The sequence below is a fragment of the Chaetura pelagica genome, unplaced genomic scaffold, assembly GCF_000747805.2.
Source record: "Chaetura pelagica isolate M959 unplaced genomic scaffold, ChaPel_1.0 scaffold135, whole genome shotgun sequence".
NCBI classification, from domain to species: domain Eukaryota; kingdom Metazoa; phylum Chordata; class Aves; order Apodiformes; family Apodidae; genus Chaetura; species Chaetura pelagica.
In genome coordinates, this window is record NW_009953649.1 from 2,111,638 (window position 1) to 2,128,910 (window position 17,273).

General features: G+C 39.1%; 1 protein-coding gene across 1 annotated transcript; it reads right to left on the reverse strand.

Annotated features, from left to right (window-relative positions):
• Positions 1-4,076: 4,076 nt before the first annotated feature.
• Positions 4,077-13,444, reverse strand: GINM1 (glycoprotein integral membrane 1). The gene is made up of 7 exons (XM_010000007.1): positions 13,388-13,444; positions 13,111-13,207; positions 10,381-10,532; positions 8,469-8,625; positions 7,553-7,683; positions 5,953-6,116; positions 4,077-4,185 (listed from the first exon to the last, which is right to left on the reverse strand). The coding sequence occupies exons 1-7, from the start codon at positions 13,421-13,423 to the stop codon at positions 4,077-4,079; spliced, it is 846 nt and encodes a 281-aa protein (XP_009998309.1). The 5' UTR covers positions 13,424-13,444.
• Between the last annotated feature and the right edge of the window lie 3,829 nt (positions 13,445-17,273).

A 17,273-nucleotide genomic window follows, 5' to 3' on the forward strand; every position in this document is an offset into this window, starting at 1 on the left:
TCAAATTCTCTTTAGCTTTCTGAACTAGGTTGCCCTTTTTTTCTCAAATGTGGGAGATACTGATGAGATCTACTGTGATCTTCAAGATTTTTGAAGTGACTTAAATTTAATACTAGCACTTTTGCATCAGAGGGTTTTCTCTTGAAAAAACAGCTGTTACAAAAAAAATTAAAAAGAAGCAAACTGCTTAGCTCTGCTAAACCAATTAAGGAATGCTGAGAACTAGAAAACTGAATGAACAAGACACAGTTTATTTAGATGGTTTCGTTAGCTGGTCTGAGAGAACTCTACCATTAAAGTGTTTCAAAGCTATGAATAAAGAACCTGTAGAGAGGCTCAGGTTTAGAACAGCAACCCTTGAGGTCAATAGAGTCGACTGAAGTTTAAGCAAGGGGTAGGATCATCACTGGTTTACCATATCTATTGACAAGTGGAATGTAGAAGCAGTTCTCTGATTCTAGTGACCTCTTAAGTCATCATGTTTGCTTAAAAGTGGTTGTTGTGATGCAACACTTAGAATTTGTCTCCTTTAAAATATCTGTTACTTTGGAAACACTTCATCCTGATAGCTCATCTCAGAGCAGCCAGCTGTAGTTCTGCTTACAGGTAAACTTCATGTTTTTTCTTTAATCAAATATGTCTAGACTTGTTTCAGCTGGCAGATACATATTATATGAAACCAGCTGTGGAATTTCTGGTCGTGTGTCTCTTCAGATGCTGCCAGGCAGATGGGAAGGACAAATGATAATGAAAAGTTCCAATCAGAGTCCCAAGTACACATTTGTTACAAGATGTTCAGGATAAGAGCATAAAACATACTTAAAAGTCACCATTATGTCATGAGTGACAGCTGGACACACTGAAAAGGGACTTCCAGCAGTGCTGGTGCTGGGACACGCTAGAAGAAAATGGAGATAGTTGCAGATACTGTTGAGAGCTCCTGAGTCCCTGGGTGGACATGGCATGATTGAATGCAGAAATGAAGGCAAGAAGTTCAGGTGAGTATGCAAGTGTTTGCATTTATTGATTTCCATCTTCAAAATGGAAAAAAAAATGCTTCCCTTTTGAAAGCACAGCCATATGTGACCGAGTTAAGAAAATTATGCAGTGTTTTGAAGAAAGTGGGTTCTCTTAATACTTTTCTGTGTGTGTGTTAGGATGAGCGTAAAGCTGTCAGTTGTGTTGCAGGAGATTTCTTGTCATAATTCATTGCAAGCAAATCAAACTATTCAATCTGTCACCTGGGTAAGAAGGGAAGGTACACATACTTTAGTCCTTGGAAGCAGTCCAGTAAGGGGCCACTTAAAAAGAAAGTGTGATGCATTTCAGGAACTTCTGAAGTAAACCTCATTTTAAAAGCAGTAGTTTAATTTAGTTCAGCCAGCCTTGTTCACCCTAAATGAACACCAGGGTAATACATGGTAGAGAGGAAAAATGTGGTAGATGCTGAATCTGTAGCTGAGGTTAGTTTTGTCTCAGAATGAAGAATATGATACCAGCCACCTTTGGTAGAGTTACTTTGTGTAGGTAAAGGGCCACTGCTGCTTAACTCCATGTGTTCAAAAGTCAGAGAGAGATTCTGAAGATGAGACGGAACAAGGGCTGCTGCAGTGAGAGCCAGAGTTCATGAGGGAAGATGTGGCCTTTCTGAAAAAGGTACTGCCATCCTACGGGTTTTTTGGGTAGTTGTTTTGCTTGTTTTGTTTCAACCCTGCCTCCACCTCCCTTTCTCTCCCCTAGCTGGCACCTGAGCTGACAGCTCATGTCCCAGCTCAAAGCAGCACTCCTCTGAAAGGCTCGAGGCTTCTATGGCTCAAGAAAAACACAAGCACATAAAGCTGAACGCTAGTGCTTTAACTTTTTAACACTTGATAGCTCCAGCTCCATAGCACAGCAATGTTGTCTGGCTATTACTGGGTGCAAATCTGCACTTTTGTTAAAATTTTATTTCACTAACCTGATGGTAGTATTTCTTTCTTTGTGGTTTGTAACTTGTAGGACACAATACAGAAGAGGTTTAGTTATCTTGTGGAAATTGACCAAGTTGTGAAGCAGTACCAACGCTTTTCCAGGCTTAGCCACTCCTTTATGTTGCAGCTGTTTATTTAGAATAGAGTTAAATTGCCTCGTTGCTGGGGGGGTGAACTGGTGTCTGAGTGGGGGAACTGGTGTCTTGCAAACAGCACATGCTAAGAGCTGCCAGATTTCCATCTGCAGTGGAAGTCATACCGTGCCAGTGCAGTAAGGGATACTGTTCCATGTCCATCCTTTTTTTTTTTTTCCCAAAGAAGCTAAACTTCAGCCTTATACATGTTTGAACTGTGCTAATGAAGGGGGCCAAGCCATGTTCATAAAGTAGAAATAATACTAATTTCTACATACAGAGGAGTTTGCTACTGTCTAAACATTTGCTCTTGTCTATGTAGTCACAGGTCCCTGTGCTAGACTTAGAAGTATCCCATTTAGTCCTGAATGACCCTTCTGCCATGTGTTCAGTTCACTAGGTTGCATTCTTAATTCAGATGCCTCTGCAGCTCTAGCATCACCTGTGTTTTACATGGTTATGTTTTTGTTACTGTGGCTTTCCTGCACAGTGGCCTGGGGACCACTGCCTAGGGCTCCAGGGCTGCCAGTCACTGCCACATGCCCCTGATCAGCAGAGCAGCTACTAGCATCTGGCACATGTTTGGGATCCTGCACTCTAATGACACTGAGCTCCAGGAAGTAAATGCAGAGTACAAACCCACAAGGTGCTAGAATTATTTATTTATTTATTTATTTATTTTTAATTTTTTAAACAAGGAAGTTTGAGAAGTGTTCCTGTTATCTTGGGCTGACATATACCATGATGTGCTGCTGGCTGGTGGTTTTCGATTGGTTTTGTGCAAGGCAAGTCAGGGTAAGAATTGTTTCTTCTCCTGCTGCAGTGCTGTCAGTTTCATGACACAAATCTTGTTGTTCCTGTCACAGACCCAGCTGTAAGGACAAGTATCTGAGTAACTCTGAGATCTCACTAAATTTATTATTATCTCCCTGTGAGGCAGGGCAGAATCTTAGCTTTCTCCCCCAGTTATAGCCACTTAAGCTGAACATGGAGAATTCTAAACACTCAATAACTCCTCAGTCTAATGCCAGGTAGTTAAGATTATTTTTTTTCCTAGTCGTTCTTCTGACAGATAATTTTTGTACATAAGACCAATGAAAAACTAAGCAACAAATAGTACCCTGCCATCTAACACATTTGGCAAACTGCTGATTTATGTAACTAGAAATAGATGCACACATGAACACGGTGTAATAAACAATTTAAGTGTTTATTTGAAAAATGCTAACAGTACAAATTGGCATGGGCAGATTGGGCCTACTTACCAACAGTAAGCCAGTATTTTTACAGAATTTTGTAGAATTTTCTTTTTTGAGACTTTATATAGTACTGCTGTCACAGGTACAAAAAGCATATTGTTTAAAAGTGTGAACAATTTTTGACTGGATAGGGCCATAAAAGTGTAAAGTGCTTGAAATATAAATCTGCCTTTTTAACTTTTGTTTTGCATATACAAAATGTCAAATTACTTGAGTAACACAAATGCTTGGCAGTTATCTTTTCCTTGCAAGGCACACTTAACCCTAAGAGACCTGAAACCAGGCTGGGCAGCTTTAGTTAGACTTGCAGGCATGGCCGATGTTTGCAATACTCCTTTGTCCTTTTCTGAGGAATGCTTCCTGCAGACTTCATTGCACCCTGCATTCCATCATCTCACTATTCACAAGAGCTGTTCTGGTTTATCTATGGATGTGAAGGTAGCCAGCATCCTGTCTGAGGTGTGGAAAAGTGACTTCACAGAAGTTATAACCAATGGTAGTCCTCAGGGTGGAAATTCTGAAGCTTCTGAAAAGGCTGCATGTTTATGGAGAGGCACAGGGAAGTCAGCTTTGGGCCTCAGCTGGAGTATCCCTTCACTGATGAATCAACTGACTTGGTTTTCTTGGTAGGAGACAAGGTATTAAGATCAAGTGCCAGATTTCAGGTAAATTAAAAATTTGTTTTTAAAAAGTTAACTCCAAAGCAAACAGTATTAAATACATGCTTTCTCATCTAAATTATTTTTTGTGTCTGGAAGATCTGAAGGCAGGCTGATAGTAATCACAGGTACAAAGCTGGCTTCATCCAGGAGAAGGATGCCACTGAAAGGTAAGATTACCTGGCATTAGAATATACAAAATAATTGTGTTCTAAAAATTAGATTTATTCTTAAACTTGCAAGTAAGTACTACCCTCATAATACCTCTTTTATGAAGCTAGAATGAGAACTCGATGGAAAAGTGGTTACAAAATGTACTAGCTGTGGTTTCAGAGGGGTCCCTTCACCCTGTTTCTACATGTGAAATATCAGTCTACATGTGAAATCTCAGCAGTGTAGGCTCTACACACTCAATTTCATAGCAGCCTAAAACTGTCTGATGTCAGGAGCTGTGAGGCTTTTGCACTGAATTCTCTAAGAAGGCTAAAGCCTCTTGTTTTATCAGTGTACTGTAAAATGGTATTCAAGACTTGGGACGAGGTCCTGACTCACATCTGCAACCGCCATTCACCAAATGAGACCTTCTACTCATTCCTACTGATTTGCTATCATGAATTAAACCACTACCACTTTTTACAGGATCACTTTATATTTTTTCTTTTAGCAAGTAAATTATTCTGGTTTTGAGGGGGTTTGTATGTTTGTTTTTGTTGTTTCTTTTTTTTGAAGGGAGGGGAGGACCATCCTTCCAGTATTACAACTTCTTGAAATGCTCTGACAAGCCATGAACAAGCCCCATGTTCTCCAGTTGGAAAAGAAGTAAGTGCAGGCTGGTTCCTCTGCTCTGCACTGACCTCTGCCATGGACAGGCTATCAGACAGTTCATGGAACAGTTGATGCAGATCAGAATTTTTTTTCCTAGTTCTACTTAATTTAAAGTTTCACACCTGGCAGTGTTAAGCTACTTACTGCTGTGAGGGGTACAAAGTATTTCTTTACTTTCTCTGGTCCAAGAAGGTAGCTGCAAGAGGTACTCCAGTCTGACAACACATGTTGTGAAATGTCAGGGAAGAGCATGGTCTCTTTTTGTCACTGCAGTTTCCAACCTTTCTGATCTCCCAACCCTCCATTTTTCTAGCTCTGTCAGAAGGACTAAGATATGTGAATTAACTGCATTCAGGACTGTTCAGAAGCACAGCTGGTCAACTGCATTTGAAGACACCAGCTGTGCTTGTAGGTGATGAAGCACACTACACTGTTAGTCACTTGTGTTGCAAGATGTATGGTTCCAATAGGCAGATCTTCTAGAAGTGATGTGGGTTGCTTTATTCTGTACATGCTTGCCTGCTCCTGCACTAAACCTTTCTTGCTTCTCTGAAAAATATTAGTGTTGCTGGTACCACATCAACTGAGAAAATAAAGCCATCTGCAGTCTTTCAATTTTATTTATCACCTGTTGCCACCACTGCTACACCAATCACTATGACTTGTAAGCTGCCTATATAGGTAGCTCCTCCTATATTTGTCTGAATTTTCATACAAATTTGCAAAGCTGAATTTGAGGCCTTTCATAACTCCTGTAATATGTCCAACACAGTAGGAGTATGAAAATACTGAGTTGTTGGAATTGTTTATCTCCAGCTTCTACCCTTCTCTCTCAAAGCTATGTTAACAGTGTCTCACATTGTAGTTCTTAGAAGACAGTAAAAGTTTGGCAGTATGACAACCAAGCTAAAGACAGTTCCCATCAAAGATTTGGCCATGTTCCTCTGAAATACCTGTGTGTCAGAGTCACTTGGAATTAAAAGTTACTGGCAGCCTTTTCACTGAATTGTTGTCACCATCTTCCTCCACAATGGGGCTCATTCTTGACATTTTTTTTTAGTTAATGTTTTGCTATCATCAGAGAAAAAAAGCAAAAATTACTTACCTCTTTTCACAGGAAGGGAAAATCACCTTTAAGACTTTGAGAATAAGAGCTGCTCCAACAACTCCAACTACAATGACTTCCATCAGACTAAAGAAGATAGGTAAAGATCGAAACCAGAATCCACACAACCCTTTTCTCAAGTCTTCCACCCACTGGCACATCACCTACAACCAAACAGATAAAAATAAAAAGATGGGTTGCAAAATGTAGTAAGTATAGTCTTTGTAGCTACTGGTTAATCACGTTACATGGTGATAGTTTTACTTAAATTTATGTATGCTTAAGCATACATAAAAGCAGGATGAGATTAAGTGGTGATTCAGACCTCCTTCTTATAAGAAGTTTGGAACAAGTGAAGGTTCAGTTCTCTGCTCATCCTAGCAGAGGTCTCTGAAAGGAAAGGCCACCATAGACAACAAAGGACACTTGAACGGAGCAGGTGAAGGGTGAGCCATTTGGCCTAGGCATAGAGAAGCTAGGATACCATAGTAGTGTATAGCAGGGTAAGGGCTACTGACAGCCCAGGAGAGACATAGCACCTGCTCTAGCCTATCTGTAACTTTCAACCTACTATCTTGGGCTTTCCTGTCTTGGCAGTAGATAGTAAGGTGTTTCTTTCAGTCACAGAGGTCATCGTGCCCATCCCAAGTTAATGTGGAATTGAAACTTCTTGAGCTGTTGCTGTGTTTCTTACAGCAGGGGAGACCACTGGCCTCACTCCCAGAGGAGTAAGACCTCCAGCAGTCAGAAAAAGCTGATGTAATTTAAAGCTAAACAGCACATGAAATAAGTATAAATGCTTAGCTTGGTATAATGTGAATATCAAAACTTGCTGTCATGAAGGATCTGTGAGGTGAGAACATTGCAGGATTTAGAAGCCCATCTGATTCCTACTGGAATAAATAAAAACACCTGAAAAATTTATCACTGCTAAGGAGTAATTTTAGAAGGTTTATTTAAAGTTTCCTAGATTATGCCTGTAAAAGTCTGTTGTTCTTAGTGGTTGGCTGTGGGGATTTCTTAGACTTCTGTGGAAGTCAGTTAACTGTCAGATACCTCACACAGTAGAAAACCCTGGTGTTTAACAAATACAAACCAGACAAGTAGTACTCCAAGAAGTCAGTACTAGGTTAAAGTAGCAATGGCAATTCTCTATTCCAGACATTAGTTACTACATACTATGTTTCTCTTTTTCAAATTAAAAAATAAAGGACCAAAGGCTTAGGAATTTTACATACCTTCTTGCCATCTTTAAATGGATGTTGCGTTTGATCTTTACACGAGGAAAACCCAATACCTGAATCCTAACAATGCTGGGTTTGTTTTGTTTATTCTGTAAGCATCCACAAAGGAGGAAAACATAGTATTTGTATGTGTTTCTGTAGACAATGCTAAAAACTGAGAAGGAAGTTTATTCCCTTAATTACTAAATAACATTCAGCTCTATCTGCAATATGTAACTACAACTTTTCCTCCTTGAAATGTCACCAAGCTGTGGGGAAACAGGGAAAAAGAGGGAGGGGAAAAAACTGCTTATCTCTTTTAGACCAGTCTTCAAAGACATATACTAATAATTAAAATAAATTAAGAACAAAATTACCTTGTAAGAAGATGGAGACTCTACCCTAAGAGGGGTCTCTGGTAACTTGCCAGGTAAGGTCTCTTCATCTACTGTAGTCTCTACCTGCTGGATGAGGTACTGACTAGTAGTTTGCAGTGGATCTTGAGTATCTGAAGGAAGAAAAGCTAGATTTAGTGGGGGGCTTGCTTTTTATTTGAGTCACTATTCAGGAAAATAAAGATATATTGCATTTCTATACTTATGGTAAAGTTCTCACACATTTACAGCAAGAACACTGAAGGCTGACTTTTTCATTATTTATTTTTCTTAACTTGAGTAGTGAGCTCCACAAGAAGCAGAGCAAGTGTTACAGCCCAGCCTTAAGCTCTGCCCTTAGCTGTAAGTTTCAGCTGTTGTCAAATTAAAAGGTGATGAACTAGATCAAAATATTCATCTCCTGTGAAATCCTTAAGAGTCTTTAATTAAACAAAACTGACATAAGATTAAGGCATCAAATAACTTATCTTGCCTTTAAGTTATTCAAGTCTAACATAATACATTTATTCTCTGGTTTGGAAGTGACCCAGACAGGTATTTCTTCTTCAGTTTTCTTTCCTTCTCAGGAAGAAGGGGGAGCTTTAGAGAAACTTCCATTATAGCATGGAGAAATGTATTCCTGTGAGACGTCTGTGTTGCAGATTTACAAGTACCAAGTGCTTCAAAGGAGAACAGATTTGAAAACAAACAAATACCTAGAATGTGAGTAGTCAAGGAAATACCTTGAATTTAGGTATTTAAAACAAAATAAAAAACCAAACCACATAAAACACTTCCCTGTTAATGAAGAAACTGTTTCACTATGTAAAACACAGGAAAAATGATGTTGTTTCACCCTTTTGTAAAGCAATACATCTACTATGGATAAAAAATGTTAAGTAACAGCTAAGAGAGATACCTTTTCCTGAGAGGTTGGGAAGTGTAAATACAATGTCGTTGTCCCTTGGGATGGAGTACAGCATGCTCTCTTTTAAAGCAACGGTGTAGTTTGAATGTCTAAGTACTCTCAGGTCCTTTACTAAAATATCTATTTCTGTTACTTCTTCCTTCTGAACCTAGATAGAGATGCAAACATGTTGATATTGCTGAGTTTAAGTAGTGAAGTAGGCTGGCAGAGAAAACCAATACATCATAGGGAAGTCTAAGCTGTTAAAGAGTTAGATGTAGGGATGTCATAACAGGAACACTTCTATAGACTTCACCACATTATAAAATACAGTGAACAGACTTGGGTGTCTCTCTCCTGCAAAAGCATGTGGTAGTCACTCCATGGGCTCTTTATCTAGTCTTGCATAGCTCATTACAGTCCTCTTTCAGGGAGGTGTTTTAGAGCATGGAAAACTCAAGTACATAGTGAAAGAGCACTTGCAAACATGGAAAGTGTTGCTAAGGCAAGACTGACATTTTTGCTTTTGCAGTAACATGGCTTTTTTTTCTACAAGTGAAAGAACAGTTTCCTTCCTCTTCCAGTGATGCACTAGACCCATTTCATTTAATAATCACTGCAAGCATCACTTGTATAGAACACATTCAGAATAACTCCAACTAACATCAAAACTGCATTGTGAGGACAAGACCTGACTGAAATCCAGAGGGTTTGTGACCATTATTATAACTGCTACATAGAAATATAACTGCAAAAGAGGAATGCAGCAGTGTGACTCATGCTTTCAGAGCCATAGGCCAGGCAATGGTTTCCTTTTGCTTCAATGAAATCCTGGAATGCTCTGTGGTGTCTAGTTTGAGATCTGAAACACAACACTATTGGGTAACAGCTGAATCAAACAAGGATGTATTAGCCTCTTAACAGTGGGATAAACACCTCATTAGAAAAGCTTCAGACCTCTCAGTGGGACTTTTTAATTAACAGAGTAAAATTTTGACATGATGCAGATCCCTGTAAAAATATTACATGCTGAGCATGCAGTTAATTAAGGATCAGTGGTATCATCATCTTCCTTTTAAAAAAAGGCAACAGAGCATAAGCCAGCTTCAAAAGAGCCGTGTGACATATAAGATGTGGATGTGTACTGAAACAAAAATTTGACACTTTTTGCTGGCTTCAGCAGCTGTATCTTCTCTTCACAACCTCTCTGGTGGGAAAAATAACTATACCTTACAGGTGATTTTGAGAACTCAGTTCTGTACGTTTCAGTCTCAGCTAAAATTGTATCCTCTCACATTCACTGGTATTTGTGCAAATACAATTAGAATTAAGGGCTTTTTTTTTCAGCTCATCTCAAAACCCATGTTCATTACCAAGATTTTTATTCAAATGTATATATTATCTTATATGTAAAATATTCTAAGGCTAAACTCTCAGGGGCTGAGTGCTTTCACAACAAGCCCACCTGCTGCAAGAGTTTGCTGCTGCAAGCTGTTCCCATGCTAACTCTTTGTTAGCTTAGAATAAGTAATGAGTAACCTCAGGACTTGGAATGAGCCCATGCTCCTTTTATTAGTTTTGTACATTATTCTGTAAATGAAGTTTTGCTTCACTTGCATAAATGCATGTGTTCAAAGAGTATGTTACAGAGTTAATGATATTCCAACAAGCTTTAGGGGAAAGTCATCCAACACTAATTATTAAAACAGAACAGAAGCATTAAAACTTGAAGTTTCTTCATTAAATATTCCTGCTACTATACAGGAACTTTGGTTGGTATCTCACTCAGTACTGTGCTAACTAGCATTGGGTTACATACTTTGTGCTCTAACCACCAGGCAGATACATGTACACTTTTTAATCCATGGTAACTACTTGCCTCTGCTAAATTAAAAACAAGCAGAATGTTGAGAGTTTTTATTACCTGTTTTCCATCAATTTCTGTCACTTCTTCCTGAATGACAATCAGCTGCAAATCAGAACTGGATGCCAAAGGCCACTCGTGAACCATGATGCGAACACTGACGGTTCCCAAGTGCTGCTGATCTGATAAGTTATCCACGTATCGGTTCTCCACTGTTAACAGACAGTGTTGCAATTTTCAATGACAAACCACCCCACCCAGAATGTGCTATAGAACCATGGGGAAACAGTTGCAACTCTTGAGCCAGAGATGCCTGTGAACACTTAGGACCGGAATGGAAAAGTCATTATAACCAAGAGGACTACTAGTCCCAGACCAGAGATGCCTGAACATTTGTATGCAAGCCGGTGCTATGCTGATGTCTTCAGTGCTTCAGTAACTGCTGTTAGAAGCAGTAGTAATCTGGGCAACAGGTAAAACAGATGCCATGATTTTATTTTTATTTTTTTTTACCAGTGTATCACTAAATCAAACTTGGGGCAGGTCTTATGATACTACACAGCAGACAACAGCAGCACTGTATGATCCCCACACTGAAGGAACCTGCAGATAATGTCACATCCCTGCCTTTAGGGTTTGCATTTAAGCACTCGAAGCAGTACTCTCTGGCTTCGCTACTGCTGCATTTTTAAATTAGTTGTCCAAAAAGTTCATAAGAGTAATGCCACAGCCCAGCCAGCCACCTGTGTAAACATCTCAGTTTGCACCATGTTGCCCTTCTCCATACAGAAACAAATAAGTTCTTTTCCACACACTGCATACACTACCCAAGTGTCAGTGCCTTCATATGTGTTTTTAGTTTCCCCCCATTCTGTTTTCATATGTGACCACGACACCTTAAACTCTCTTCCTACCCAAAAGCTTTCAGCTGTTTCAACCATCTAATATTTTACAAGGGCATAGAGAACTGCCTTTCTACCCTCGGTGTTCCTGCAGAGTTAGGACCCTTTTCCCAGCTATCATGCCTCTACTACAGCTGAAGAGGGCATGCTAGAATTGAAGTGCTGCAGACATGCAAGAGCAGAGGTGACAGACCTCTCCAGCATGCAAGACAGCAGCACACATGAACTGAGACTGAACTGGTCCCTTTCTCTAAGCCACTAGTGCTGAGCCTAAGAGGCAAGTCGGGGGAAGGTCAGACTACTGTCTTTCAGTTGCACAGTAACAACTCAGTGTGTTCACTGCTTTTATGCTATGACCCCTTTCCTCACAGAGCTATTTTGTTTATTTTAAATATAGAAAAATAATTTTTTGGCATCATTTAGCAGTATCTCCCATTGCAAAAAAAATAAGTGGCAGAAGGAGAGAAAGAGGTTAGAGAGAAGAGAGAAAAGTCCCCTATAGGTATAAGCCACAGCACTAACGTGGCTGCTGAATGTTTTCTGACTTACAGCAGCAAGCCTATACCTTAAAGGACCAAAGCCTGAAAGATACAAAGTAGCTGAAGCTCCCTGTGGTCCCAACCTTTCATGTGTCAAGCTGCTCAATCCCCACTACATTCAACAAGAGTGAAAGACACTCAGTCTTTCAAAATTGACATCTGTGGGAACTTTGAGAGCATATTAATGCCAGGCAGTATCTGACAACGCTGTCAAGACAATACCATTCAAGAGGACAAATATTTGCCTCAAGTTTGGTTTTCACATACATTCAGGAGTATTTCACCCTCTATTAACAGATAACAAGTATCTCAATATTCTTTTAGCATTTTACAGACATTTACAAACATCTGAATCTACTGTTGAGGATTAAGTTAGCAAATAGTATAAATATTATTTTTCAGATAACAGAAGTACTCTGCTGAGGCACAGTAGCACAGAAGTAAGAGGAGCATAACTAAACCAGAAAAGGAGAAATTCATTACTGCTCTTCCTTTCCAGAAAATAAATAGTGTCAAATTAATAACTGATCATATTTGGGGAGGAAGGGTTCAAGAAACAAGGTCAAGGCTCAGAGAAGCAATTTAGAAAAAGCATTAGTAGTGTCTAAGTAGATGTCTGATTGTAAAGAGAGGATGACCTCAGAAACCAAGCTAGAGACTGACTGCACCTGATCCACCAAGAGATCATTCTGAATACAACAGAAGCATAAATGAGCATAATGGTCCTTGTTTAATTAATTATACAGTATTCTCTGTGTATCTCAAAAAAAATTCACAGTACTTTGTGGTCTTTCACAAGAGGTGTGACGCATTGAATCGGTGGAAAAAACAGCAGTTTCAAGATAATGAAGTCATTAACCACTGCAGGAGACTAGCAAAACTGCAGTATTTGTGCTATAGTATCCTATCCAGCAGAAACTTTTTTGTCCAATGGATGTAGAAATGAGAATTAAGAGTTCTTCCTAACAATAACTCACTGAATCTCTTTTTGGATATATGCCAACTAACCTAGGGACACAGCCATTAGCAGGGTGGAGTTGCATCCTTCTGTTTACATTGTCTAGCTTGTAGTGCAAAACATTCTTTAGAAAAGATAGGCAGAGCCGGGATTTCAGATTGGACTATTTACATATAAGCATATGAATGTGACTTAAGAACAACACAGTAAGATTTTTTTTTTTCCCCACCAATTTTAGTAGCAAAATTAAACTACCTTGGGAAATTATTTGCTTCTACTGTTGCTCAGGTTTGCAGAGTATGAGAACACGTAGTGGCTGTAAGCTTTAGTTACTGGTTAACAGGGAAGTAAAATACCACAGGGGGGGAAAATTAAGAAAGAGAATACTCACATATTACTGTTTGACATGTTATGTGGGCAACCCCACTTTTCATAGGAAAATCATTTAAATATACCTGTCCATTAACATAGGTGATATTAAAAACAACCTGAAAGAAAGAAAGAAAGAAAGGCAGAATGAGTGTGTGGTTCCTGGCCCTACAACTCTGTTCTCAGAGGAACAGACTTCATAAGGACTGACGTTAGACAAAACAATGTATTTGCATCCACAGGCAGACTTTGTTCCACAGCAAATTAATTCATTGAATAAATAGAAAAACTGGGCAAACCTGTCCTTTGTGAAGTTCTCCATTGGTTTTCAACATCAGAACATTGACTCTGATGGTTTCCTGAAAAACAACAGTGAGAAGAGATTTAAGTTTCTGAGGGAATATATAAGCTACTGCAGGCCACAGGCAGCTCTCATACTGTCTGAACAGAATGACAACATGCAATCCCCAGAGCACGTTCCCAGGCTTTCTATCCAGCAGACAGAAAGAGGAATATGCTTTCTTCATGTAAGAGTTGGGGCTTTCCCCCCCCCTTTTAATAAAGAGGATTGATGAAAAAGAATGACAGCTGCCATCCCCTTATGTATAAAAGGTTTTTAAAATAAACATAATGAAGCTAAATTCACAGGAGAACTTGTTTCACATGGATATAATGGAAAAGAAGTCTCTTATATTAGCTGAAAAATAATAGGTAATAAAAGGTAACATTTACAGCGAATATCATTTTTAAGTGCTCCAGTTAGTCTTCAAGGTGAACTAAAATTTAATGCATGTTAACCTCTACTAAAGAACACTCAGTTTTGTCAATGTCAGCAGTAATCCTGTTTCTTTTCTTTGGTTATCATATCCAAATTATGCCACATGGGACATCTCCAGACTCACAGCTAATGGAGACTTGCTGTCTTCTTTCAAATCTTAATTGCTGTAATTTATTGACTCATTCATTCTGTCCTCTCATTTCATCCTTGTAATTTCAGGGGCTCTTTTGCAGATGGGACCTCAAGTCTCCCACGCCTGCCCCTTACAAAACCTAAATACAAAAGCCAAACCTCTATTGGACATAACCAAAAGTAATGATTGCTACACTGCTTTTCTGAGTCACCTCTTAAAAAAAGAAAAAAAAGTCAAGCTCCTCATTTGCCTTTTGGAAGCCTTAATTCTAATGCATCTCATTTTTCTCTGGAAAACTTCTCCATACTTCAGCATCTTCTTTAGATCTGTGTTTGAGTCATGGTTTCACAACTAGCAGCTACACGTAAGTCACGTCTCAGAGTTGAACTTGCAATAAATTAAAAATATAAATACATAAAAAAGCTTTTCATTTGAGATTTTTATAAAACACTAATTTTCAGGCAGAAAATAATTGAAATATACAGTACCTAGCATATTATAGACCCAATTAATGAACAGAGGGCTTCTGAAGTGCAACTATAAAAAAAATCCTTAAAACAACAGATGTTAATCAGTATATGCAGGTAGCCAGGACTGCCAAAAACTGAAAAACATCCAAATATGATTCAGCAGAAATCTGGCATAATGAGAAGCATGGTTTAAAAATCTATCTCAGATAACCTTTTTATTAGAAATTACTTATTGATGGTTCAGACACATTTGTCAAATAAGTAGGAAAACTCTGGCCACTGAGACCAAAGAGAAATCTCTTTCTTGATGTCCCGTCTAGGAAATGTGTTTATAATATTTTTTCTTCAAACCTTAAATCTTACCTATTACTTAGAGAACTGGAAGTCTGTAACTGAAAATTTAAACAAGATTAATAATATAATCATAGAAGGTAATCTATTATGTCATCCTATCATTCCCTCAAATCACATTTTTTTCTCTTTTAGCTTTTTTAACTCTAGCATCCAGGGCTATACATCTTTTACACCCTTACTCTGTTAACAGATTACCAAAACCATGTGTCATTACTTTCTTTTCTGTTTTTTGGGAATTCAGAGGGCACAAAAGATAGATTTTCCAGGCAGTCTTAATAGTCCTTCATTTTTTAAGCCTCAATTGAAATTCTAGTTAATTTACATGGAAGCTATTTTGCAATCTTTTCTTCTGCAAAATGACTCACTGAGATTACAAAAAAAAGGAAATGACTGAGAATTTGTGTCAGCTAAAAAAAAATGCAAAGTCCCCCCTACATTTAATCAAATGCTTTACTGGAAAATGAAAGGCATGGGTCAACACAGCTACCCTCACCAACTGAGCATTAAATATACAGTGACAGGTATATACACAAATATTAATTTTATTCAAAACAGCTGTCAATCCTGTTGACATAGTATCCACAAGCACTGTCATTAATTGTGGTTCATACTTAAAACTTGCATTTGAAGAGCATACTATATGTTTAAGAAATTAAAATATTTCAGTGGATCACTTCCATGCTGTCAGAGTTATAAAAAATAGATCATAGCTTGCAGACAAATCAGGCAGCTTAACAGCTTGCTGCCTCTGCCACTAAAGAGTGTATATATCTCTCCTGCACATCATTCTTCCCTCTCATTTACGATAAGTCAGTGAGCCAATTTAGCTCATTAAATTGGCAGGAAAACTTTCCCTGTTTTTGCCAGACTACTTTCCTGTCAGTTGAACAAGCAAGGAGGAGCCAGACAAGCACAAGAGATTCAAGAATGCAACTGGGAGGATGGAGCTGGGCTACTTGTTCTGATGGCCTCAGGCTGTTAAACTGGCTCTGCTGCGCAGTCTGCCTGTCCTTGCACCATCTCCTTGGGAGAGGCCCATCCTCTCCATCATCTCAGGAGATGGTGGTGCATCTCCTGAACAGCACAGGTTCATAAACCTACTCAATAACTTAAAGCAATTATTAATACTCCACTACAGTGGCTACACCATGACCCTTGCAATTTTGTGTTCATAAGCAATTGAAAACTATTATTGCCATTCCTGTGACCAGCCTGTTCACATCCAGATCAAACAAATTCTACTGTTCACTTCCCATATCTTGTACATCTGTTCTCCTGAGTTGCTGTATGTTCTCATTTTGCCTCTTCACTAAGCAGTGTCACAAGACTTGATGTTGCTCTTGCCAAGAAATATTTCAAGTAGATCTAAAAGTTTCGATGAAAAAAACCCCACAATTTTCAATTGTTCTTGCTCCAAATGTTCCTGAACTGACACAGAAACATCTCAAGGACCAGAGGAAGACCAGCTTTTCCTGACATACTTCTTAAATGTCTCCAGTGATGTCCAAAATTTTCACACTCTCTTCAGCTATTTGCTCTAGTACTCAGCTACTTTGAACATGAAAAGTTTTCCTAAGGTCTAACCTGAAGCTTCCTCACTGCAGTTTATGAACAGGTCATTTCTTTCTCTTCACAATGTCTTCCCATGGAAAAAAACAGTCCTCCAACTCAGTCTTTTTTATTTGGCTAATGCTCCCAGCTCTCATAATCCTTCCTCAGAGGTGAGTTCCTCACTGCTGTCATTCCATGGCTTCCCACTGATCTTCTCTACAGTGCTGCACTCAAAATTCAACAGGTCTTGCTGTGGCCAGTCTTCCTGACACCCCATACCAAAATCTACAAGAGGACAAGAACTGCAAGAACACGCTAAACAGCACGGGGAAAGAGGAAAGGATATTGCAAGCAACTCTCAGGAGAGCAGAGTGCCATCCCAGTAGACCCAGTTTGACCCACAGCAGGGAATGGGTGATGCACAGCATTCTCCCTGTTAACACAATCCCAGTTGGTACCTCTTGATACCTGCTCATGAATATGTGCTCAAGAGTCACACACTGTTAATGCTTGCTGAACTGAGAGGAAAACAGACTGAGCAGGCCAATAGCTCTTGTAGCATGCCTTCATGATGAAGTGCCTGGCCTGACAAGCCATCCATACTTGCTAGAAAGTCCTTAAATGATAACTCAAATATCCATCTTTCCAATCCTAGGGGTGAAGACACACACCTATGAAACATCCTTTACTTTCAACAGAGAAAGTACTGTGTTATATTACCATCATAATATTGGGGGGGGGTGGGAAGGAAGCAATTTGGGTCCCTAAGAATCATGTTGTGCTGTCTACTTAGCAGTGACACCCATTCCAGCATTCACAGCACCTTATGCTTTCCTGTGCTGGTGAATGCCTTCACACAAAACTCTCCAACTTACACTAAAAGTGCTCCGTCATTCTTA

Coding starts and splice junctions, on each gene's coding strand:
- GINM1 (XM_010000007.1), bottom strand. CDS start 13,423: ATGTTGAAAACCAATGGAGAACTTCACAAAGGACAG. Junction 6,117..7,552: donor AGTCTCCATCTTCTTACAAG/GTAATTTTGTTC, acceptor GTTTGGTTGTAG/GTGATGTGCCAGTGGGTGGA. Junction 4,186..5,952: donor TTCCCTTCCTGTGAAAAGAG/GTAAGTAATTTT, acceptor CTTACCTTTCAG/TGGCATCCTTCTCCTGGATG.